This window comes from Squalius cephalus (genome assembly GCF_949319135.1).
Source record: "Squalius cephalus genome assembly, chromosome: 5".
NCBI lineage: Eukaryota > Metazoa > Chordata > Actinopteri > Cypriniformes > Leuciscidae > Squalius > Squalius cephalus.
This window is the reverse complement of record NC_137126.1, coordinates 26,197,064-26,224,657: the sequence shown is the minus strand read 5'-3', so window position 1 is coordinate 26,224,657 and position 27,594 is coordinate 26,197,064. Positions and strand designations below refer to the sequence as shown.

The following is a 27,594-nucleotide window of genomic DNA, read 5'->3' as shown; positions in this document are numbered from 1 at the left end:
ACTCATAAACACTTTTCCAGTCTCTGTTGCTTTAGCTTTCTCTTTTTTTCTCCGCCAACCAAAAAATGTGAACTGACCAAATTTAGTCTTTATAATTATTATTATTATAAAGTAACTTGGGTTTCAGACTAAATTTGGTCAGTTCACATTTTCTTGTTAATTAGATTGGTGTATAAAAGCAAAATCACTCGCATAAATGCTGCACTGATTTTCAGAACTCTTGCTTGTGTGATATTTTTCTACATATATATCCAACATTCAAAAATTGGGGGTTGGTAAGATTTATTTATTTTTATTTTTTTTAAGAAGTCTTCTGCTCACCAAGGCTGTTTTAATTTGAACAAAAATACAATAAAACAATAAATTAGTGAAATATTATTATAATTTAAAAGAACTGTTTTCTATTTTAGTATATTTTCAAATGTTATTTATGATGTACAAAGTATTTTACTTATTTATATTTAAATGTAATGTAATATAAATCTATGGTGTCCCCAGAATGTGTCTGTACAAATACCCCCCTGATCATTTATTATAGCTTGTCAAATTTGCCCCTTTTTGGGTGTGAGCAAAAACGCACAGTTTTTGTGTCTGTCCTTTTAAATGCAAATGAGTTGCTGCTCCCTGCCCCCATTCAGAAGACAGCCGATCCTTTAAACGAGCTTCGGAGACTGCGGCAATAACAAAACACGCAAATAATCTTACTCATCCAAAATCTCAGAAATAACCAGTAGCGGAGTGCAGCCTTATGGAGAGACTGCATCTGGACGTTTCTGAATGGTAAGTGGATACATTTATGTAGTTGTTGACTTGCATGCACTGTCATGTAGACACAGTTCCCTGAGGTCTTTATAAGACAGCTGTGACATTTTTTTGGTCAAATAGTGTTCTGTGCTCATCTGTGCAGCCAAAGACAGAACAGTTTGCATGTTTTGCTTGAACTTTTGCCATTATGTTAGAACTGGTTACACTGTTGTCGCTTGCGAAAACCAAATTGTGGCACCGTGGGTGGAAACGTGCAGATTAAGGGGCGGTAATATTATAATCTTAATAATATTATAAGATCCCCTTCCTACGTCAGAAGGGGGGCGAGATCTGATTGGCTTATTTTTTGACATGCTTGCCTGAGAAAGGCTTACCAAGACAAAGTTACTGGGTTGTCACTTCATGTTTTCTGGGTTGGTAGATGCACTGGGGACCCGGTATAGCACTTAAACACGGAAAAAGTCAGATTTTCATGATATGTCCCCTTTAAAGAGAAAAGAAACCTAAGACTCTGTTATGCTTGGTTGTTTGTACTGTCTGCTGCCTGTGGTTAGATGGTTTCGAGCTAAATACCATAACCCGTATCTGAGCTGTGGAAAGGCATTTCAAAACTCAAGCTTTCTGATGTGATCCAGACTGAAATGATTGACATTTAATGAGTTAAGATGAAACACTATACCATGGAGATGTGGACAGATGAGCAGCCAAGACAGACTGTTTCAACATATCTACATCTCTTTTGGCAGGTCAAGATAACAGGTCCTAGGAGATAGTTTTTGCTAAATTTCATTTTTAGTCTCACATATGTCTTACATAATGGTGCCCTGCAACATCATATGTACAGCGGGTACTCCTGTATTCTGTCTGCAGAAATCAGAATATGTTTTGAATTATGTCTTGAGATGCTTCACAGAAACATCAATGACTGTGGTTTTCTGAGTATGTTTTCCTATTTATGAGTATCATATTTACATTTGACTTTCTGACAGGGCCATTGACCAATACATTTACATTTACATTTAGTCATTTAGCAGACGCTTTTATCCAAAGCGACTTGCAAGTTAGGACTAGATTAAGCGAGTCATCATGAAGAGGCAAAAACAAAAACAACGCAAGAAGTGCTCAAGATACGAAGTTCAGGCATTATTCAGAGTAGCATAAGCCCGATAAGTGAGGTTTTAAAGGGAAAGGGGAGTTTTTTTTTTATTTTTTTTTTATTTTTTATGAGGTTAAGTGCTCACGGAAGAGATGGGTTTTCAGCTGTCTTTTGAAGGTTGTCAGGGATTGTGCATTCCGGATGAGGGTGGGGAGAGCGTTCCACCAGCATGGAACTGTGAATGAGAATGTTCTGGAAAGTGATTTTGTGGCTCTCTGTGATGGAACCACGAGACGTCGCTCGTTGACCGATCGTAGGCTTCTGGTAGGGATGTAGGCTCGTAGTAGTGAGTGAAAGTAGGAGGGATGGCAATAGGTGGCAGAACGTGTCAGTATCATGATAGATGGGTATGGGACATGTGATCACAGATCCAAACAGATTCAAGATTCTTTATTGTCACTATACAAAATGTGGGGGATCGACTGCCTCTCCCTAGTGATCAGCGCCACCCCGTCCCTTAACTCGCTGCCCTTCGCCAGGTTCCCGACTGGAGTGGGTGTGATTGGAGAGGAGGGGCGCTGAAGAGGTGAATTGGCGGTGTGTGATGAGGCACACCTGAAGATAATGAAGCCTCATCACTGCCGCTGTTAAATGCTGAGCGCGTCTCTTTGACCGGTCAGAGAGAGACCGGTCTCTTCCCTGTGCATGCACACTGGTGTCCTCGTGGGTCCAGGAAGGGAACGCAGAGGGATTCCCACGCCGACGGAGTTGTGAGACGGTCCGAACGGAGATCCATGCGTGATGCCGCTGACGGGCTAGGATGCCGGGCCGCTATTCTCCTTAAGTTGTCATGGATGAAGAGGACAAGCCGCGATGCTGAAGCCGCCACCCCTCGTGCCTCAGACCAGAGAGAGAAGTGTGTGCAACACTGCCCCCTTACCTGGACCCATCCCATCTCTTCACTACCCATCCTTCACTATCCCCTGGCACAACAAGGACACCAGATCCCCTTTTGTTATAACACTTCAATTTCCCCATTTTTGGACATTTTATGTTTATTTCTGTTTATAAATGCCTCTCCGAGGCTTGACACCACTCTCACTGTGTCTGTCGTTTGCTCCTCCCGCCACAAAAGGTATAGCGAAATTGATGTAATCCTTAAGGTACCATCACATATAGCTTGTGCGGATTAACATTTAAATAATACAATTTAAGTAGAATAGAAACAATACAATAATGACCAATATACAGTACACTACATCAATAAACAATATGCCATAATCAAGACAATATAAAACAATGCTCACAAAACCAGTGCAAGCAAGGCGACAGTCAAATAGTGCAAAAAAAAATTGCACAGTAAGTACTGCATGATATTGCACAGAAGGAAAAGAGAGGTAAGTGCAACAGAATGCAACCCAATTTAAATAATATAATGTAACATATATACACTGAAATATACAGAGGGTGTTGTTAACCTTCTATAGGTTGAGATATAACATGCCCCATCAGATTGGTGCATTTATCAGTTTATGTGTGTGTGTGTGTGCTGGCAGTGTTCAACTCCCGTATGGCACTGGGGGTAAAAACTGTTCTTGAGTCTATTGGTCCACGATTTAATGGACCTAAATCGTTTACTAGAGGGCAGCAATTCAAACAAATGATGACCCGGATGGAAAGGATCCTTTAAAATGTTTCCTGCTCTTCTGAGACAGCGTGCAGCGTAAAGCTCTTTTAGGGAAGGCAGAGGGTAGGCAATGATTTTTTTGTGCAGAGTTGATTACTCTCTGGAGAGCTTTCTTATCTGCCGCTGAGCTGCTTGCGTACCACGTAGAGATGCAGTAGGTTATCACACTCTCGATGGAACAGCGATAGAAGGACACTAGCAGCTGCTCTTGTTGGTGGTTCTTTCTGAGAATCCTCAAGAAATAGAGTCGCTGACTGCTGCTGAGGTGTTTGTGCTCTAGGAGAGATCCTCGGCGATGGTCTTGCCCAAGAATATGAAGGCTGGAACCCTCTCCGTGCAGAAGTATGTGATTTGTGTTGTGCTTTCGAAAGTCAATGATGATCTCTTTGGTTTTAAAAGCATTCAGGGCCAAGTTATTTACCCCACGCCTTTGTCAATCTCTGAATTTCATCTCTGTAAGCTGCTTCGTCTCCTCTTGAGATGAGTCCAACAATGGTTGTGTCATCTGCAAATTTGATGATAGTGTTGATAGAATGGGTTGGGGTGCAGTCATGAGTGTAAAGGACGTAGAGAAGTGGACTAAGCACGCAGCCTTGTGGTGCACCTGTGCTGAGAATTAAGGTGGAGGAGGAATAGGGACCTAACCCGTCTGGGGGGCAGTTGGTCAGGAAGTCCTTAAACCAGTGACAGATAGATGAGGAAAGACCTAAGCCCAGCAGTTTGGCTGCCAGCCTGTCAGGAATGACTGTGTTAAATACTAAACTATAGTCAATAAAAAGCATCCTCACATAGCTGCCTCGGCATAGGTGGAGCAATGCTGTGTGCAGGGCAGTAGCGATGGCATCTTCTGTGGATCCATTGGTTCTGAATGTGAACTGATGTAGGTCGAAGGTGTCTGGAAGGCTGGCTTTGATGTGCTGTTGAACCAGCCTCTCAAAGCACTTCATAATAACTGGGGTAAGTGCAACCGGGCGGTAGTCGTTAAGACCACTGATGACTGTTTTCTTCGGTAGTGGGATAACTGTTGCTGACTTCAGGCAAGATGGGATGGTGGCTGTTGACAGGGACAGGTTGAAGATCTTTGTGAAGACTGAAGAGAGCTGGTCTGCACATTCTCTGAGCACCCTTTCCGTCACTCCATCTGGGCCTGCAGCCTTCCTTGTATTAACAGCTCTGAGCACACTCCTCACCCTGTGTTCCTGTATAAAAAATGAGGGTGCATGTCTGTTGAGGGTGAGGGTGGGTGTGGGTGGTGTGACCGTCTCTGTCACTCTCACTTCAAAGCGGGCAAAGAAGAAGTTAAGTTCTTCTGCCAATGAGGCATTAGCATCAGAGGTTTTGTGAATCCCCTGCCAGATTCTTTGTGGGTGAATTAGTCCGCAATCTCTCTTTTATACTCTGCTTTCGCACCCTTGATGGCTCTCTTAAGGTTAGCTCTGGCTGCATTGTAGAGGGCTTTATCTCTGGACCTGAAGGCAGCATTACGTTTTTTTTAAGCGGGTCCTGACCTCTCTAGTCATCCAGGGCTTCTGCTTGGAGTAAATCCGGATGCGTTTGTTGACAGTGACATTATCGACACAGTTCTTAATATAGCAGAGTATTGTTGATGTGTACAGCTCCAAATCCTGATTGTCGAAGACATCCCAATTAGTTCTTTCGAAACATTCTTGGAGCTGAGAAGAGGCTCCATCTGGCCATTTTTTCACAGTCTTGGTAGTGGTGGGAGCTTTCCTTCTTAAGGGGCTGTATGCTGGTATTAAAAGCAGATGAGTCAGTGGAATTGACCTGTAGCCTTTCTTGACATTTGAGTATGCCTTGTCCAAGGTGTTTTTCCCCCTTGTTGCACATTTAATGTGCTGATGGAATTTGGGAAGAATTCTTTTCAAGTCTGCATGATTAAGGATGCATAACCAGGCCTATTTGCTATCTTCACCCACTCAACTCCACAGAAAACTCCTCAGAATGTACATATTTTCAGATAATTTTGTTTATCAAGAATGTCTAATTTGACCATGATTTCACGTAGCAGTAACTTAAGTGGTGTACAGCTTTGTTTAACATTTCTCCATGTTTAAATCCATTTAGAAGAATTCTAATGATTTGCCCCAAAATCAGTGCTGAAAAAATAAGTCATCAGATGCTGCCTGAGATTATATTTTGCAGACACTTCTACTTACTTTTACACTATGCAGTCAGCTTGTGTGTACTTTGTTGCTGTTATTCCAAGTGTGTTTTGGGAAACAGTATATGTGGTGAATCATCTCTGGATGATGGTCTGAAGTGAGGTTCTTACAGTACTTGACGTACTATAGTTCAAAAGTTTGGGATCAGCATTTTTTAAATGTTTTTAAAAGAAGTCTTTGCTTACCTAGGCTGCATTTATTTGATCAAAAATACAGTAAAACTTGTAATATATTCAAATAGAAAACCATTATATTTTGAAATGTAATTTATTCCTGTGAGCCATTACTCCAGTCTTCGGGGTCACTTGATGCTTCAGAAATCATTCTAATTTACTGATTTGGTGCTCAAGAACCATTTCTTATTATTATCAGTGTTGAAAACAATAGAACGTGTTCACAGCAGCACCATCTTTGATTTTTTAATGGGAATAGAAGCGAGACTGTGAGGGATAGACATCTCTTCAGTGGGTTGTACTATTGTTATTTAATGTGTTTTTGAATTGTTCTGCTGACGAAACACTGCAAAAATATCTTTCTGAGAGATTTCAGTTGACAAAAACTCCAGAAAATATGAGCTGTGGAAAACTGATTAATCTAGGAGTTTTATACAGCTTTTTACAGCGGATGCCATTGAAAACACGGTAAGTCTATCCGTAACAGCCTTGCTTTCATACCTGTCATGGCGCTGCTCTGAATTGGTCTATTGGTCTATTGTGGTCTATTGTGATGCTTGAAATTTCTGTGGAATTATATTATGTTTTTCAGGATTCTTTGATGAATAGAAAGCTCAAAAGAAAAGCATTTGCTTGAAATAGAAATCTTTTTTAACATTATAAATATCTTTACTGTCCCTTTTGATCAATTTTATGCATCCCTGCTGAATAAAATTAATAAAAAAATAAAAAATAAAAAAAGCTTTATGCCCTCAAACCTATGAGGTTTTGTAGTGTAAATGAAGACGAGATATTAGTGGATGATTCACCTTGTGAGCATGTAGGGCTCATTCACAGCAAACTTGCACCTAAGGCGTAACCTACAGTAAGAGGATCATTATTGCACAATAAGCCCTGATAGGGTTTTGCCATTATGATTGTCTGTCTGTACATTATCCCACTTATTACATGGCCATTTGCCAAATAAATAAATGAATTGACATTTGTGTTGCAATTATTTTGTGATGTGAAAAAATTAGGCAGTGGAGCACTGCAATGTACAGCTGTGGGAATCGGTTGTCCGACAACGATCAAATATACAGTTTAACAGTCATTCTACATAAGCATTTGACTGCAGAATGTCAAAATCAGAATCAAGTGTTCCAGAGAGTCGTGTAATCAAAACAGCTACTGTGGCATAGTAAAAATGTGCACATCAATTTATAGCAGTAAAAAAAGAACCATATGTGGACTCTAAACCAGCAAAACATTTGAGCTGGCAACCAAGAGAAACCCAGATACATTGTATAGTTCCTAAAAAGTCCTGTGCATTTACTCTATAGAGAAAACTTGCTGCAGAACCATGTCTTTTTGATGATAGACTGACTGTTTATTTCTAACTCTATTCAGTCTCTTCGAAATAGATGTAGGTAAATTAAGCAGACATTTCTGTGATAGTACAAACAGGTTTGTACATGTTTGTCATACATGTGATGACACCGATTTGTCTTGACAATTAATTATATGTAATCGTATTATGGAAATACATTTTCTCATTTCATTATCTACATCTGTAGTGTATTCATTTGCACTTATTTTAATTGTAGTTTGTGTTTAATTGTAGTTTAATTTAATTAGTGTTTAATAGTATAATGTTGTGAATTCTGTGTTTGTGTTGTTCATGTGGCATGTGTTTTTAAGCATTAATGTGAATGTATCTGTCACCAGTGTCAAAGACAAATTTCCGCTCTGTGACAAACAGAATGGACAATAAAGTTCAACTCAAACTCTAAATTGGTTGCTGAATTACTAGAATCTTGTTGCATGAGATGGTCGAAGCAAATCATTGAGATATTTGAACAGAACTGTTAGAAAACACTGAGCAAATGGACCACACTGTCGTTTCACATCTCCCCAGGAGACTTGTGTGCTGTTATTTTACACTATTGCAAGTCAAACAAAATGCTTCTTTTCTGATGAGTGTGATTTATTTCTTGCAGTTTCCGCTAAACAATGTTGTTTTGAGACTTCAAGAACACTTTTTTTTCTACAAACTTGCGTCAAGATCTCACCAGATTTGTTTACAGTTACATGACTTGACTTGTGGTCTGATGATTATTGTGACAGAATAATGCTTGATGATTTATGTCCTTTTCTCCTCCTTTCATATTTATTTTGGCTGCAATCAGACCAAGTTTAGTATTCTAAGCATAAGGGATTCGTTTTGAAAGATTTTAAAACTTTCGAAATCAAGAAGAGCACTGTAACAGCATAATATGATTTATGTCATAGACTGTTGCTATAAGGAAAGAGGATGAGGAATATTTTATTACATGATCTGTTCAGTGAGACCGCCATGTAAATCCCCATGAATATTTCAGATTTGTGGAAGACCGAAGATTTGAAGCGAATGTGAACCTACTAGTATCAGAAATGAAAGACTTGTAATGGCTTTAAACCAGGGTTGTGTGCCATTCAGAATTAAAGTTAGAATGCCTTTTTAAATTCCAATTCAATTCCTTTGAATTGAATTTGAATTCAGGTAGCAAACAGGATACAGAATTGCAATTTGAATGCAAGGAAGTGAAATAAAAATGAATAACTTTTTAAGCTAGAAAATCAAAGTTTTTCAATACAAACTATTAACATGTTTGCAAATAATGGGAAAAAAAGGCTTAAAAGCCTTGAAGAATGGTTGTTGGATGGATGGATACCACCTATAATTATTTTTATTAAATTCATACATTTCTTCATATTTTTTAGTTAACTTTTGTGGACCACAGTGGAAAAACAGTTTTTCAAAGACTGCTTTATCTGTGTTTATTTTATTTTCATTTACAAATCTATATATTCTTCTTCCTGTCATTTTGAATTCAAATTTCAGTTCATCTTCCTGTAGGGCGTAGCTAATTCAATTCAAAATTACACTCGTAAATTGAAAGGGAGCCAATATTTCACTTCTGATTTTTGCTTACTTATCATCGTATATGAACAGAGGGTCACATGGTACATCATTACTATTTCCCATTTTTTTAGGAGCTGAGACCATCAAGAAATACTGGAGCCGATATTATCAAGGTTCCCAAGGTGTAGTGTTTGTCCTCAATAGTGCTGGATCAGATGAAGAGATGGAGGCTTCCCGGTCTGAGCTCCACTTGGCCATGCAGCATCCTCAGCTGTGCACCCTTCCTTTCCTCATTCTCGCCAACCACCAGGATTCACCAGCTGCCCGCTCTGTGTTGGAGGTATGGTAACTTTCCACACCAAATATAGCTCTATGTTAAGTGCCGACCATCTTCTCTGTGATTCGCTGCTGTTGAGGGTTGCTGGCCTCTGTTTGTACACACTCTCTGAAGTGTTTGGACTGAGCAATGGGAAGCGTGGTTTTTGGAAAGCGTCCTGTTGCCATGTAATAAGAGCTGATGTTTATGGTCAGTTTTGGAAGATGACTGACCAGGGCTGGGATAGGATGTTGTGTGGAGCTCCCCCTCCCTACTGCATCACAGAACCAGAGCTGATGGTGTAAACATGCTGTGACGTGGGCTGGCTGACTAATAGTCTTTTTCCACACGCTGAGAAAACCCGATAGAGTTTGTTCTCCTCAGGAGGAAGTATGCTGCAGGAGGCACTTTAAGTTTTCCAAGTATGTATTAAATCTATACATGGACATAAGTATGACAGTTTGGTGCTGGAGTTATGCATCCGAGACAGGAAATTATCAATCTATATACATACCATGAGTACGCATTTTTACAGGTTGCCAAAATTTAAACTTTGATGTCACATTTCAACAAGTTCAACATGCTTGGCTAAATATTTGGAACAAGAAGTAATATTTGTTGTCAATCACTGATCAATTATTAATAAAATTAATAAATAAGATGAAAATAAATAATAGGTTTAAAACAAAGTGCTGTTTAAACCCACTAGTGTCACATTCATTTCATGGATTAATTGAATAAATTTTTTACTTATTAAACTAAATAAATTGTGGATGGTACCTGTTTTTTTTTTATTCTCCTGAAAACTACCTAATCATAAAATCCTAAATCATATTGATATTGATATTGTCCCTAAAATCCCTTTAAACCAGTCATAATGTAAACATTTGGAATGTCTTATTCAACTATGCTGAGGTATAATAATTAAAGAATAAAATACGTGCTTTTTAAAGTTTCCACTATTAAATGTGAAGGAAAGACAGGGCATCATCAGCCCAACTGATTCCCATAATTTTTGTAAACATCACATTTTGTTAGCTTTTTTGTTTATTCTTGAATATGCAGATCGTTTCCGTTAATCTTGCTTTTGGCACCTTTTAGCTGGCACAGAAGCTGTTGTCTGTGATGCAATTCAAGAAACCAATCAAACGCCTGCTGCTAACTACAGATTATATCACTGGCTGATAAATGTGACTCATAATTGGAAAATTAAGACCTGTTCTTATATGCATATACAGCATGTTGCCTCAAAGCACAGGGGGCCGCAAGGGAGTGCTATTTTGTCTGCTGTAAATTTTAAATGAAATTACATTTAAATAAATTTGTTGAAATTCACAAAATTTGTCGGAGCCGATAGCCTTGTGGGCAGCGCTCTGACATATAGCACGATTGTGCTTCGGGCAACCCAAATTCGAGTCCCGGGCTCTCTCTCCTGTCAATTCTATTCTGTCCCATCACAATAAATGCAAAAATGCCAAAAACAAATCTAAAAAGTTTTTTTTTTTTTAAATCACCAAAATTGACATTATTACAGTTTCATTCTACTTGGTAAAGACTACAGATATCATGAAATTAATAAAAAATATTTTATTACATTGACAGCCATAGTTTTATGTTTCTTTTCAGGCTTATACACTTACATAACAACTCCCTTAATGGTGGGTGGAATTAAGGAGGTAATATTTTCCAGGTAATATTTTACACCTATTTATAATATTTTTATTTGCAAATGGGTCTTTCTTTATCTATGGAAAATAAAACATAGATATGTAAAAAAATAGACACTTTAGACCTATTTATCACCTCAATATTTTGCAATATAGGTTTGTTTTTGAATAAAATAAAAATCTACTAATCTATTGATTGAAAAAAGACACCAATGTCAGGCTTGACACAAGTTCCGCATATAAAGGCTACTTTGGGGTTTGGGGTGCAGATTCAAGTATAGTAGTTCTCAATAACTCACTCCTAAAAAACATTTCATCATGTCCTTTGTAAATGAAAGTAGTAACCCGGAAAATAACTTTCTCATAGCGATGCAGCCCTATCGACAATTTGACAAATGTCACACTGCAGCTTTTCTTACATTACACGCTGCTTATGCATGCGCTGTGAAACTGGCCTAAGTACTCACTGTGGTTGCATGTGAAAGTGACACCTGCCTTCTTCCAGTGCGGTTGTGTTCGGTGTGGGATGTTTTGGCTAGCCACCTCCACTTTCTACTTGTGTTTACTTGAAGAGGCTCGTATTGTGGTCGTAGTGAGAACTCAATTGGCAGTGAGAGAAGGAGCCTGCAAAGTATTTCAGACAAGCCTGTTGCCAACTCTTGACATAAGGAAATATGCTGGAGGGGTTTTTGAAAGCTTAGGCCCTGACGATGGAAGTGAGAATCACACTATACTCGAGTGTGCATTGTTGTGCAACAGGCATAAAGTAATTACAAACATTGTCTGCTGTAATGCTTAGCATGTCAGAGAGGATTTTACTTTTACAACTACTAATGAAAAATAACAAAGACTTAGACACTGGTCCCCTTTGATTTGTATAGTGTATAAGCCTATAGGGTTGTGTGCCACCCGGTCCGCAGATATCCTGATATTGACTAACAGCACGCGTGACATGTACTGTGTGAGTGCATGCTGAGGAAACTCTTGTATTTGGTGTTGACTTCACTCAGTTGGTGGTCAACCAAGAGAGACCACACAGACCCCTCTTTTGTTTAAGCTCATAAATGTGGTCAGTTGCATCTGATCAGCGCAAACCACATTACTGGGGAGTTTGCCATGTGTTGGTCTATTTTTAGAAGTTGAAGTCACAGCGCTTGACCTCTTTTAGCTGTTTGCAAACACTTCCAGAGCCACGTGAGTTTGGCTTAGAGAGGCAGTGAGCTCTGCCACAGGCCTTTTATTTGATTGCGGTGTCATCTCTATTCCTGTTGTAGGCATACTGTGTGACCTGTCACAGTGAGTCCAACAGGTCGATCCTCACTTATCTCTGACATACTTGGCAATCGCATTGAATGGGATATGGCCTGACTTAGTTTACATCTGTGTGTGGAAGAGAGTGTCCTTTAACTGTCCTAGGTATCTGAGGGATGTACAGTGTTTGAATTGTCACCTCTTTTTGTTTTGTGATTTTTTTTTTTTTTTTTTTTTTTGCGTTATGTTTTTGTTTTGTGATTTTGTTTTTGTCTTCCGAATATTTTTTTTTTGTCTAAATACATTAAATGGTATCATAGAAGTCAAACTTGCAAAGATTGAAAGCATTAATTTCAACTTTCATGCTGTCTGTGCTTGTACTTTTGTGTGTGTGTGTGTGTGTGTGTGTGTGTGTGTGTGTGTGTGTGTGTGTGTGTGTGTGTGTGTGTGTGTGTGTGTGTGTGTGTGTGTGTGTGTGTGTGTGTGTGTGTGTGTGTGTGTGTGTGTGTGTGTGTGTGTGTGTGTGTGTGTGTGTGTGTGTGTGTGTGTGTGTGTGTGTGTGTGTGTGAGAGAGAGAGAGAGAGGCAAGAGAGAAAGAGTGTGGTTGTGGTTGACCCATCAAAGCAGAGAGGCGGAATAGCAGAGCAGGATATCCGAGACAGGTTTGATCCCTGAGAGGGGAACTGGCATTTGTAGTTGCATTTCTCGCTTCCTTCTTCCTCACCTCTTTGCCCCACACACTCCTTTCATTTAAAAGATTGCACATTTAAATGTTTACATGTTTTATTTTGGATCTTGTTCCACATCTATTTGAAGCAGAAGTGCTTCACATTCTCTTGGAGGTTTTGAAATGCTAGCACCTGAACATTTCAAGATTCTCCATAATAAAAAGCTTCAGATAGTTGAATCTTAGTTCAAACAAACCTTTCAAGCATTACGTGCCATCATAAATAATCCAGATGTCTTGTTGAGGTGCTTTCGTGCAGAACTTGCATACTTAATATTAAATGAAAGATACTAAATGTCTCTCAGTGCGTGTACAAACAAATTGTTTGCTTAACTCTTCATGTGAGAAAAGGGTTAGATAAAGATGGACAAGATAAGTTAGAATATTCATCCTTTAGATTAATTCAACTTTCTTAATTGTTGTGCACCATGCCATCTGATTTCATTATAATAATCAAATTCTTCTCAGATGTATTTGGGGTTGTAAGATGTCCTTTGTTTTTGTATAGCAGGTGTTGTTGTGAATTTGTGGTTAAAAGAACATGATCCAAACTCATGAGGTTTACCGCAAAGGCTCAGTCACCTGGCCAGAGAGGTGCAGAGACTAAACACCCTTCAAACTCTGAGTCATGATGTATAATCAGCAGGTCATTACTGCCCACTGAGCAGCTACACAACTGACTCTGATTCTTCTCTCAGAAGTGCCACTGCCATCTGTCATAACTGACCGGATTTGAGCTTTCATCAGAAAGTCGAAGGCTAAAATTTAATTGGAACGTTGTGACGCTAGCATCTTAAGCCGTTGAGAAACTTTTCTGGACTATGGTGAGTTGATTCACGTCACACTAAATGCTGTTTACAGACAGACTGGTTTAGATGTTTTGTACATTGAAATATTTTTTTTATGCTGATATGTAACAGGTATTATTTGTTTCTGGTAAATAGTTTTAAAGATAAGTTATATTTAGGTTTTCCCATGCATAGCAACAGCCAGTGTGTACACTCTGCATTCTGTTTTGTTGCAAGCTAGTTATTAGCGCTGCCCGGTATCGTTTTATGGCATAATGTTGGCGACTTCTCAATTTTACATTGCCGCAGTGAAGTTTAAAAGACTCGTTGGACCTGTAAAGTCCTCACTAGGGCCCTGTGTGCGACTTTTTTTCAGGAGGGAAATATTCATGGGACGGAATTCCTTGTTGACACCAACCTCCTGCTGTTGGGGCCCAAGGAGGAAGTGAGCAGAGAGAGGGGCGTCATATGTTGATACAACGCCTCAACAAAGCACGCTGTGTGGATGTTTTCCCCAAATACACTGTTTCTTGTTTTATGAAGGTTCCTGCATGAATGCGCAAATGTTAGGCTGAGGAACTGATCTTAGGATAGAGAAGACATCATATTATCAACTGTGAGGAAATCAACCGTAGTTCCACACAGAGTCTGTGCTGATGTTCTAGTTTACATCACAGGTCTGACAACATCACCCTGTAAGTCTCCAGATCAATTTTGGATGATCTGATCTAGTGGTCAGCTGATATCAGGTGATATTTAACTTATTTTTAAATCATCTGCATCACCCGATAAGTGATAATAGCTGGGCTTTTACAGTGGCTATGTTTACATGCACAACTTTTGTTTCAATCAGAGTTAATTCATTCCCATTGATGAATCTGAATGTAGTGTTTACATGAACTCTAAATAAAGTGATTGGGTTGATGTGCTCATTTGTCACAAGCATAAAATCGCAACTGAGTTTTTGATATGCGCACATTGCACGAATATACAGAATCTCCCGCTGTTTGCACATATCTCCTACATTGCTACTTTTCTATTACGGGTCTTAATTAGGAGACAATGAGCATATGCACCTTTGTGCCGTGCTGCTTATATTTATCACGCAGTAAACATGTCCCTACCGTGCCCAAAACCAGCCGTCTGTGGATGAGAGTATGAAACAAGGACTGGTGGGACGTTGTCCTGCTCCACTTCACAGATGATGAGTGGTAGGGGAATTTTAGTATGACGCAACAGTCATTTATGACACTTCATTCAACAACAACAACAGCTTGTTCCACGCGTCATGCGTCATTATGCCATTTCTTGTTTCGGTTCTCAATCCAATCAAGTGTTTACATGTCCTATTGATCGGATTAGAAAAAGAAAAAACTACCCCTTCCGATCTGATCGAGCTCAGTCGGATCGATTAAGGTGTTTACATGAAGGCATTTCAGTCTGATTGAACCATCAATCCGATTACTAACGGATTATTTGGTTGCATATAAACATAGCCATTGACAGCGTTGTGAACGTCAGTGCTTGAGCACAGACTCACAGGAGCACCCATTCTCTGTCTTCATTAGTTTACTGTCTGTTAATAGTTCTGTCTAATGAGTTAGCAGCAAACAAAGAAATTAAAAGGTATGTGAAAGTATTATAGTGTCTGCTTTTCTATTATTAGGAACAGAAGGGGTAAATGCTGTAATACTTGTCAGCATATATGCATTTATATCAAGTCTTTGAATATGAAATATTTGAAAAATATAAATAGATGAATTTCATTGCAGCTTGTGTTATTTAGATAAATAGTATGATATCATATATCTGCTTTATATTGGTCATCATCCACACTACTCTCTAGGATATTGGCATTGGTTATCAGAAAAATCCATAACCGTCCATCATTTGAAGTCAAGTGAGATAGGTTGACGTGTTCACCTGATGATAACATGCTTGATCAGATTATAAGGGGAGGGTCTCTCGTTTTGTAAAAATACATTTCATGCGTTTTTTTCAAATATTCGATCAGTTATTACATGCAGTCTTTTAAAGCTGCATGTAACTGCAAAAGGTTAAAACTTTCCCTACATGCAAATATCTACACCTCCCTACAATAAAGTGGCACATCACATGAGTAGTATGTTTGAATTTTCAATATACTGTACATGAAATTCAAAAAAGGCTACAGGTACCAAGAAAGTTGTTCCTCATGGTCAGTAAATTATTTTCTTGATTGGTCTGGGAATGTACGAGTCAAAGGACAATGTAGTATGTACAAGGAATTGATATTACTCATCTGTATTCCTTCAGAACATACTTCATCAACGGTCAAAAAGTACGTTCTTAGTTGAAAACAGTGCATATTCTAAAAGTATGTGGTTTCGGACACAGCACATCTTTAAGCACAGTGATTGATAGACAGGCAAGTAGGCTGTCCGTTGATGTTGTCTGGGTTAGGTTGGATTAGCATTTACACAACCAATGTCATAAAATCACTTGCATTTTCATCTGTCTGTGAATGTGGTTCGAGTAATCAGATCACTAAGCATTTTGGACCCTGTTTACACCTGTATTCAGTGCTGACCACTTTTGATTGAATCACCCAAGATGAATATCCCTTTACCAAGTGTAAACAGTCCAGATGACTGTACAAAATGCTCTCTGTAAGGAGTGAATTAGTTCACATCTGGTTTCAGTGAACCAAATTTATAGCTCATGTTGCTTACCAATTGAATTTGTGACAAAGTAATACAACACAAGCAACTGTGCCATCAAGCTGGATTCAAGCTCTACCTTTTGGGATTTTTTTTGTGCTGTAACTTTCCGCCAAAATATGTGTTTGTTTACAGAATGTGTTGTCTACTTTTCATACTAGCAAAAACCTCACGACACAACTATTCCACAGTTCAGTTTACAGACCCCGATTCTCTCCCACCTCACGCACCCACTGCCTCAAACACATAATTAATCATAAAGATCTGCTGTGTTTGACATTCATGTTCCCTGAGGAACCAAGGCTAGTATGTGTCATTTGTTTCCAAAAGATTTGTGTGGATGTGGAAATTGCATGAATCCAGCTCTTTCCTTGTGTGTTAGCTTTCTATTCTGGAAACTTCAGGTCAGAAATGTCTTTGTTTTTCTGCACATCTTGACTAGTGTGGACAGGATTTCATTCCTAGTCTGAAACATCTCTTCATTTGTTAATCAGATGTGGATAGTGTGATTCCATTGGCACATGCAGAAGAATATTTCCTGTCCTATCGGGTCTTCTAGCAGATGGTCTTTTTTTTGGAGAGTACAGTCCTGGATGGTAGTGTTGAAGTGAAGCCATGTTTTACTCACGCTACGGTACAACCTTTTATAGAAAGTCGGTATTCATTGCTTATCACTTGTTTGTGTATTTATATCTGTACATGTTTATTATGTGCGTGTGTGTGTATACTAGGGGTGTAAATTTCCCACGTTTCGGTTTTAATCTTAGTTCTGTGCTTTGAGTTTGGTTCAGTAAATATCTGGTGCATTATTTTTAGTGAAAGATTTCTGCAAATTTCTGCAGACCATGTAGGCCTAGCAATAACCAGGGAAGACCCTTATTAGTCACCAATGGTTTAATTTAGTATTATTCTTTAAATATTTTTAATTTAAAAAAAAAAAAGCTTAAAGTCTCTAAAAATGGTGTCATTATGACTAAGTTCCACCAATGCACTATTTGTGTGCTCTAGAAATGTTTTTCTAATGTTTTTGATGGTCCACCAGTCCCACATGTAGAGCAGATTTGAGACATCCTGACATGGTGGGAGTCACTAATGATTTTAGCGAAAAACATTTTATTCTATGGTCCTTAGAAGAAACGATGAGTAAATACCACAATTTTCTGTTTTTGTGTTTGGTTTTTGTATGTATTGTTGGGTCCTGTTAAATCAATGGATTGATACAGTACATTCTTTAACAAGGGGTATTTCTCCTCTTTTGATCACTGATCTTTTTGACCCTGTCTGAAGAGTTGTATTTTTTTGTTTTAATCTCTCAGTTGACCTGAACTGATTTGGCAGTGGGATACACCAGACGGAACTGTCTGGTTTTCCACTTGAATGAAGAAAGGGTTAGAAGCTTTAATGGTGGTCTGGTTGACCACATACTGTCTAGTTGACCCATCTAATGAGGTAGTCTAGACTAGAGCAACATCCCCCCTCATATGGTAGTGAACTGGTCTAAATTTTATGATATGAAGTAATTTGATAAATACAAAACTGTAGTAAACGTTTTAGGTAATTTCATCCCTGTTATAACTGACTTGTAGATAGTGTTGAATTCATTTATTAGTAAAGATTAATTATTATTCTCATGGTTTCACACTGACTCACTATGTGATGATGAAGTGAGGGTCAGTCCATCTCAAGTAAAATAGAAGTAAAAAAAAAAAAAACTTGTTTTGTAAAATGTAAATGGTCACACAACATTCATTGGATCACTTGAGATGGATTAACCTGTGAGTCTCTGAGTAATGCATAATAGTCAGGTTCACATTTTCACCTTTCAGTGTAACAAGTGACTCAAGATGATGAAATCCAGGATTCTTACATTCAGCCACAGGATAAGCAGCAAAGGCTCTGGAATATGATCTCTGGTTATGATCATATGTCAGTCGACTGTTATAATATGGAATGAATCAAATGGTCTTACATAATAATGTACGTATCTAAGGTCTTTTACATGAACCTCAACAATAATTTCACACATGAAAACAAAATGTGTTCCCACCAATATTTAAACCAAACTTGTTAATAATAATTATACTAATAATATAACAATGAACAATTATTATAATGTTATATTCACTATTATTACCATTTCCATATTTTTATGTGGGTGGTCTTAGTTAACTATTTTTGATCCCTGCTCAGTATCATCCTCCCACAGGGTTACATTTCTTAAATTCACCAGATGTTGAAGGACAGTTGGTTTCATTGAGCTATTTTGTCATTGTCGATTCACATGTGGGGAAATGGATGTCACAGGTCAAACCTTCATCTCTGTAACTCTTCTTATGGAGATCTAAGAGTCTGTTAACATCTATTCACACAGATCCGTGCCAAATTTCAACCTTCTGACATGAGCATAAATCCTTAGCCGTGTATACAATATATGCAGCTGTGCCTTTTGCGTGTTGATTCTTTTTTCTTTTTTTTTAAAAAGATAACATCGGATCAGTGGTGGCTGGCGGGCTTTAATAGTCATCATGTCAAGCACGAATAATAATAAAATGAATCAGTATCTTTCTCAGGGTTTTCACATAAGAACCTCCAAAAATGATCAAAATCTATTTTCTTCAAAATTTGAAAGGTCATGATGACAAAAAATTGGTAGTCATATCAGCTGCAAAAATCCCGATCAGAGCATCCCTAATGTATACAGCAACACAGTATAAATATAATTTCACTACCTAGCCTATCACTTGAATCAAAAATCCATCCTTCTGTCCTTTTAAATGTCTTTGTTTAAAGAGCACGTTTGGCCGTTTATTAAAGCGAAGTGAACCATATATCCAACATGGGTCTTCCATCATTTTTAATTTGTTGCTGCTGTTCGAATGGTAGCTTGCTACTACATTTCTCTTCAATACGGTAGGAAATTAAATTAATGAGCGATTAATAAACAATGTCCCAAAGCTCGCCTACTCTTCTGCTACACACTCAAAAGAATTTACTTTTTCTTCACAAAAAGATTACTTTAGTTTAGGGCATAGTATAAGTAGGCGAATTGGGGTGCAGCATTAGTCGGATTTGGTGGCACTGATTGAGCCAGCAGTGATCCAAAATAACATCAGTCCTCAGACAAGTGGTCCTCAGACAAGTGGTCATTTATGATGACTAATGCACAGTTGTTCTCTTTATACCCAATACTTTTTTATGCTTCATTCTTCATTCAATTGTTCTTCATTTAGAACCTCGACAATACCACAAACGAATCCCCATTACTTGATGAAAAGTAAAAAGCAAAATTATTTATATTGCCGTAAATTGTTGTTGAAGTGATTGTTTTTCTTTCTGTGGTGATAAATAATTCAAGAGCTGTTATCGTGATTATCTGGGAAGTTTTGTTTGATTAGATTGATTAATGTTGGATTTAGTTTTACATAACTTCATCAGGGGACTGAGTAGTTTCTAACTCTAGAACAGTCGTCAGGGGTTTCAAGTGTACCACAATTTTTGCAGCATTGTTCAGGTGCTTAGAAATAATATGTCAGTGGTTGTGAGTTTGCTGCAACAGTTTGATTCATGCTTTGGTCAAGTTCCAGGCCCTCAATGAGAAGTTGTCACATAAAGTGATTGCTTTACAAGACTTAAAAGTTGTGTGAATATATTTCAACTGCAGTTTGATCTGGTGGTTCAGATATTATTGCAAAAATACAGACAATAATAAATGAGAAAATTAGGGCTAAGTTTTGGAAGTGGCAGGAAATGCTCTGACATTTTAGTTAATTTGGTTTATTTAAGATTAAACAAATGTGGTTCATATTTAATTGATGTTTAGATATGATTCCTGCATAAATATATAATGCAGAATTGTGTAAATAACTCTTCTTCTTAATGTGTTTTGTATATCTCAACCTCACTGCAATGTAGATCAAGTCAAAAATATTTGTTTTGATGCTTTCCTGTAGTAATTAACAAAGTGTTGATGGGATGCATCATCTGGATCACTCATTTTTATTCTTTCATGTTCAGGATGTGGCATCTCCCTTAACCACACATGAACTGCTGCTATCACAGAAACAAGATTTGAGCGCTTCCTCGAAGTGCTTTCTCATTTGGTATTCATAATTACACTCTCGACTTGTCTCCACTTTCCACAAGTCATACAGATGCAAAAGGCTTTATCCGATGAGGTGTGCCGCCAGAACATGCCTGGCCTGCGACCGCTGTGTCTAGACTGTGCGTTTCGCAACAAAACTGGGATTTTTTTTGTTGATTTTTTTTTTTAACACTGGAGGATTGGGGATACATGCATGTAGTGAGAATATTGAATCCCATATTCTGTAATTTACATAACTGTGAAAAAGTGATGTTAATAGAAAAGTTGCAGGTTACAAGTGGTGCTTTTTTAAAATAGATGGTTTAGCTGGATTAGTTTAGCTGAACTAGTTGGACTCCCAAATTGATCAGCTGAAGAAGTTCCCAAAACCCCTAAAAAACCAGCCAACAGATTGGCTTGACCAGGCTGAGAGACCAGCTAAGATCACTAAGCATGTGGCGTTCATTGTTTCCTTGTCGTAAAGAATACAACATGTACAGAAAGCCAAACATAGTTCTGGTATGATGGAAGTGAGGTCAGAAAAGTAGCTTGGTTTAGGTTTTATATTACATTATTTATGGTTTTACATTAATGATATTTGTTACAGTATGTGAACAAATATACAAAAGCATCTCCAATAAGCTGACCATTACAAGGCCATTTCATCAATAATCAAATTAAACATGCTTAAGGTTTTTATTTTTGTTTGTTTTGTTTTTCAGCAGGGTTCCTATTGAGTTATTTAAGGCACTGACAGGTCTGGATCAGGGGTTTTCAATCTTTCAGATGTCATGGACCCCCAAATATGATCACCCTCGTGTGAAGGACTCCCATCCTAAATAGGCATCTATTTTTGTTATAAACACCTAATTTATACATTGAAAAGTTAATATTATACATCTAAATTTAGTTTATATTAAGTTACATTTATTATATACTTTTTCAACTTGCTATAGTAATGTAAAGTTAAATGTATTATTTATGTATTTAACTTTAATGAAATTTTTATTTATTTATATTATTTATTATTTATTGTAATCAAATTGAATCTATTTAATAGATTAATAACTATCTAGTATGTTTTAACTATTTAAATGACATATTTTTTTGTATTTATTTATTTTAATCAAATGTATTTTTTTTTACTTTGTTTTCCACTAGTTTTCCATGGACCTCCTGTCACTCCCTTGCAGCCCCCTGGGGGTCCCCAGACCCCAGTTTGAAAACCCCCAGATCTAGATGAATCATTATGGCTAAAATTCTTAAGATCTTAACATATTTGTATTATTATTATTATTATTATTATTATTGCAAAAAAGTTCCAGTGTATGTGTTGAGAAAAGGAGAATAACTTAAAAATATTGTAGCCTTGGTTGAGCTTTTAATGTGTTTGTATAATTGCATGACTTTTTTAAAGGTTTGACTACAAAGACCAGGTTGAATTGCATTTATAGGATCATATTTCATTTTGTAAGTTTGTAAGAATTATTGAAATAAGTAGGTTATGGTGCTTTGCAGTAGATTGCAGATAATTTCTGCATTTTTGCTAAGTCTGTCCTAAAATCCACTTGTTTACATGCTCATAGAGTACTACTTTACTGCTCTAGAATGCTTCCACTGCACATTTTCCAGGGTTGGTTTAGGCCTGTTTTTGGCAGACCTCCCGTGTGGTCATCATTGATCTGCCACGCTGTCAGGTACCATCAAGGCAAAGCAGGTGCCATGTGACATATCAGGGCAGCTTGCCAAAAGCTAATTGACTCTTATCTGCACTAATTGCAAACATGAATCCTATAACAGAGCTTTGGGGAAGAGCCACCGGCACTGATAAAAGCACCTGGCTTTGCTGTGTCAAGGGCTGGCCAGTAATCAGTGCGTCCGGTGACCCGGGATGAGCAAGGGCAGCGCTGTAACTATGTCTCTCCTGCCAGACCTGGTCTACTGATCTTCTATACAAACCTTTCCAACACCGCCGCATCCTTTACACTGACCTAATCGGGCAGTCAATTGAGTGGCTTTACATTGTGTCCTTAGAGCTGAAAAAGGTCATAGGAAAAGTGATACACTAATTTCTCAAAGCTGACACCTATATTTTATCGATTAAGGAAGCTGAAACTTAAGGCTAGTCCTGTAAATGGCCAGGTGACACAATATGTACATAAGCTTAAATCACAATTTTAAATTAAATTTAGAAATGAAGGAAAATGGTATATTTTAGGTGTTGTGTTATTTTAGACTCATTGTGTCGCAGCCAATTATTTTAAATTCTGAATTCGTTCTGCTGTGTGAAAAATTACTTTTTGAAAGTAAAACTAAATCTCTCTTTTTTGATATGAGGTTATAAATGTTGCATGCATAATTTACTTTTTTAATATATTTTATAATCTTATTTTTTATACTTATTTTATGATTGTTATTTAAAAAAAATACAAAAAAGGTGTACATTTGTAATTCATGTGCAAACACTTCTGTCTTTGCCTTTTGTGGCTCGGACATCTGAACTTGTCAATTAGCACTATGAAAGTTGTTCATGTGTAGACAATCTGTATTTTTTTAGGAGAATGAAAAAGAGACTGTGAGGCCAAATTCAGTCTGCTCAATGAGTTTACCGTCTTAAAGTCTTATATGATGTCTACTTCTCACAAAATAAATATTTTTGAGGGTTTTTTGTCTACGAGATATCAGGCTATGAACAAGATGACAGGGGTAATTGCGGTGAATGCACCTTTATTTCAGACGGTAGAAAATATTCAGGAGAAACGCAGAAACAGTCAACAGTCCACAATAACAAAACACAATACCAAAACTCATTCAGGAGATGAAGAAGATATCAAACAAAGCACGTAGGTCAAACTCTTATGAGAGAAGACAATGAGAATGGATAGAGGATATATGAATGGTCCATAATTTACGTGGTAAAGAGGGACAGGGGATAGTCTTTAGAATTCTGGTGAATGGGACCACGTTGGAGGTGCAGAACTAGACGGAGGCGTGACAATAACCCCACCCCTCACAGACCGCTCCTGAGGTCCGAGACCCCCGATGCCATGGCCGGCCTCTTCCACGCGGTGCAGGATGATCAGGATGAGCAGTGTGAAAGGTAGATGTTAAGGCCGGATCCAGAATGTTGTCTCGAGCCACGCAAGATCTTTCCTCTGGTCCAAATCTTTCCCAATCCACCAGGTACTTGAGACAACTGCATCAGCTCCAGGAGTCCAAGATGTCCTTAACCTCATAAATTGAGTCCCCAGGAGCGGAGGAGAGGTTTCACCATCACCACCTGGCTCTGTAGAGGAAGGACAGCGGTGAAAGGACTTAAAGAAACATGAAAAGTAGGATGGATCTTATACTGTGCTGGAAGTTGTAGTTTGTATGTGACAGGATTGATTTTATTAGTGATGAGGAATGGACCAATAAACCAGGGACTTAACTTCTTTGATGGGAGCCGCAGCCATATGTCTCTTGTTGAAAGATCTTCTGCCCGGGTTGATATTTAGGTTATGTAGATCTTCGGACATCAGCCTGACTTTGATGTTGGTGTACATCTCGCTAAAGATGAAGATGTGCTGAATCCCAAACCCTTTCGCTTTGGCGAAAAAACAATGGTCGATAGCTGGAATCTCTGACGGCTCGCCGGTCCAGGGGAAGAGTGGGGGCTGATAGCCGAGTATGCACTGGAAAGGTGTTAACCCCGTGGTAGACTTTTTGAGTGAGTTCTGTGCATTCCCCAGGGAATTAAGCGACTCCACTGGTCCTGCTGGTCATGGCAGTAAGTGTGCAAGTAGCGTCCTTCCTCTTGTATCTTGTGCTCGGTTTGCCTGTTTGACTGGGGGTGGTAACTAGACTGATGGTCACACCTAGGAGTCGGATGAAGGCTCTCCAGACTCGAGAGATGAACTGTGGCCCACGTTCAGACACAATGTCTTCAGGAATGCCAAAGTTTCTGAATACGTTTTGGAAGAGAAGCTCTGCAGTCTGCAATGCCATACGTAAGCTTTAGTGGAATCAGTTAACAGGCCTTAAAAAATCTGTCCACTACAACCAAGATTGTCGTGCAGTCGTCTGATGTTGGTAGATCCGTAACAAAATCCACTCCTAGGTGTGACCAAGGGCCCCGTGGAATCGGAAGAGGTAGGAGCTTGCCAAATGGTAAGTGGCGAGGACTCTTGGCCATATCACAGACAGGACAGGACCTGAGGAACCGGACCACTTCTGGGCTATCTCGTGGCCACCAGTACCTGTTGTGAAGAAGCGAAAGGGTTTGGGAGACTCCCCGGTGAAGAGTGAATTGATTCTTGGAGGTCCTTCCACAATGACGTGGGGACGTATGTTCACTCAGGTTGACAACCTGTAGGGGCTGATTCCTGGAGAATGGCCAAGGTAATCCTCTCATTCAAGGTCCACTGGATAGGACAGACAAACAATGAAGAAGGTAAGATCGGTGAAGGTGGTCCCTCACATTGCTCTGGAGCATTGAACTGAGAGAGCAATAGGAGACAGTAAAATGAAAGCGAGTAAAAAAAGAGGGCCCACTTGGCTTGATGTGTATTCAACCTTCTTGCAGTTCTCAGGTATTTTAGGTTTTTATGGTCTCTGATCACAGTGAATGGATGACTTGCCCCCTCTAGCCAGTGTCACCACTCCTCCAGGGCTAACTTAAAAGCTAGCAGTTCTCTGTTCCCAATGTCATAATTTATCTCGGCCCTGGACAGCTTCCTGGAAAAGAAAGCACATGGATGGAGATTAGAGGAAGCTTTATTCCACTGAGATAACATCGCCATTTTTGGCAGAAGTAGGATCCTTCTACATGGCAGAAGGATCCACTTCTACTACAAACAGGATTTCTGGATCAAGATGTTGAAGGATGTGGGCTGAATTGAAGGCCAATTTTAATGACTCAAGCTTGGGTGGCCTCTTCTGTCCAATTCAAACTTTTGGGCTTATCCTTGAGGAGATGCTTGGGGGATTGGCAATGGAACTGAAATTCTTAATGAATCTACGGAAAAAATTGTCAAACCCTAGGAACATCTGAAATTTCTTAATTGTTTGTGGAAGAGGCCATGATCGTGCTGTATTACGGGTCCATCTGCACACCCTGAGGGCCAATGACATAACCCAGAAAATGCACCAAAGATGGTGGAAGGAGCAATTTTTCAACCTTGAGGAACAACCAGTGTTCATGAAGCCGCTGCAGGACCTGTCGAACGTGCCTGCGGTACTCAGAGAGAGAGAAGAAAAATATAGTCAATATAAATTATCCGAAATTCAGACAAATAGTCACAAGAATGTTCATTCTTGAACCCCTGGAACACAGAAGACGCATTCGCCAGGCCATACGGCATCACCAGATATCCGTAGTGCCCTAATGGGGTTACGAATACCATTTTCCATTCGTCACCCTTCCGGATGAGAGTAAGATTCTTGGCACTACGAAGATCGAGTTTAGTAAACCAGGCTGCTCCCCGCAACATCTCAAGGGAAGCAGGAGCCAGAGGAAGGGGATAGCTGTACTTTAATATGATGTCATTGAGTGTTCAGTAATCAATACATGGACATAAACCCCCATCCTTTTTGGCCACGGAAAAAAAACTTGAGGCTGCCGGAGATGTGGACAGACAAATGTATCCCTGGCAGAGTGCCCCCTCAACATACTCCTCCATGACCTTCTCTTCTGGGCGAGAGAGGGGATAGATAAGTCCACGAGGAGGTTTAGCGCCCGGTAGGATGTCAATGGTGCTGTCCCACTGCCGGTGAGCTGGTAGTGTGGAGGCCTCTTGAGAGGAGAAGAGAGAGTGAAAATCTTGATATTCCAGAGGAATGTGGGAGTTAAAATGTGTGTCTGGACTCTCAACAGTGGTGGCACAAACTGAAGGAGATAGAGACTGCACACTGGGAAGAAGCTAGCAGACAGGAAATGTAATACAGTAATAAAATGTAAAGTTGAGGAGAATGCTGAATTAACCACGGTCTGCCTAGTATGATGGAGGCGGTGGAGATTGGGAGTCCATAGAAGATGATGGTTTCCTTGTGGCAAGCCCCTACATGTCTTCTGCCCAGGTCCCACAACCGAATGAATGGCCAATGGTGTGTTCAAAGTGATAGCTCTGAAGCTATCAGAGCTGTGAGCTATGATAGCTATGATAGCTCTGAAGTGGAATGCTATCACAGTGGAATGGTGATAGCTCTGGGGTGGAACGGATCGTAGTTGATACATGACCTGTACGGACCAGGCCCCATGTTTCGGCACGCATGTGATTCGCAGATTAACTGCTAAATTTAAAATCATAGAGTTTATAATTTTGACGTGTTTTGTCCTGCCAAACAATTTTAAACGCAGAAGAAGAGGCGAAAATCGGGACTCGCGTGTTATCTGTGCGCACAGCCGCACACACCCGAAGAGCGCGTGCACGAAGAGAGAGAGACAGAGAGGCACGTTTCAGACAGCGCTCGAACACCGAATTGATTCCTCTTTCGTGTTTCCTTGACATTGAACGGACACATAAACACAAAATTATGTCAAAATACCTGTCTGAATACCCATCTCGGCAAGTATTCTCTTGTTTATGTCATAATTGAAAAGTTGTCAGTGTTTTCGGTCGGTGCAGTCGGTCTTAAAGTGACAGCAGACACCTAATATTCCTACTGTTGTCTGTGTCATTAATGTTAATAAAACAACAAAATACAGCTTTAACAAAGATAAAACTACATTTAATTTCTACAGTGAACAAATAGTGTTATTTTACATTTAGGCTTAATTATTAATTTTCTGTACCTGAATACTACTGTTAGACTTTGTAACTTTGTTATTTAGTATTCACTTCTGCTTGTAATTTGTGTAGTTGTTCTTATTTTATTACTGACTGTTCACTTTTAAATAATGTGTGGACTTAATCAGTTAGGCTAGTAGTTTGAAAAATTATCCGATCCGTGGCTCAAAAACTGTAAATGATCCGAACCGTGAATTTTGTGATCCGTTCCACCACTACTGAAGTGTAATCTCGCTGAGCTCCTGGGAGATGAAATTTGCCGCTGCCCCCAAGTCAGCGAGGCCGTTTACAAGATAAGGGAAATTGGAAGCAGTAACAGTCACTGGCATATGCAGGGGAGAACTCACTGAGACTGTTTAATGAACAGAACTCACCGAAACTGTTTAGTGTACAGAACTCATCATGATTCAAGGCGGACGGACAGGACACTCAGCATTGCAACATAAACATTTATTTAAACAAAAAAAAAAACTAAAGTAAATCCATGCTCAGAGAGATGTTGACAAAAAC

At 39.0% G+C, this 27,594-nt stretch overlaps 1 protein-coding gene across 7 annotated transcripts in view; it reads left to right on the top strand.

The window, feature by feature from the left end:
• arl15a (ADP-ribosylation factor-like 15a) overlaps nucleotides 1–27,594 on the top strand; it is a 166,923-nt gene that overhangs the window by 80,789 nt on the left and 58,540 nt on the right. For all 7 annotated transcript variants that reach the window (XM_079873209.1, XM_079873211.1, XM_079873206.1 and 4 more), the window contains one exon: nucleotides 8,920–9,128. In XM_079873209.1, the coding sequence (XP_079729335.1) occupies nucleotides 8,920–9,128 (209 nt within the window). The remainder of the gene's footprint in view (nucleotides 1–8,919; nucleotides 9,129–27,594) is intronic.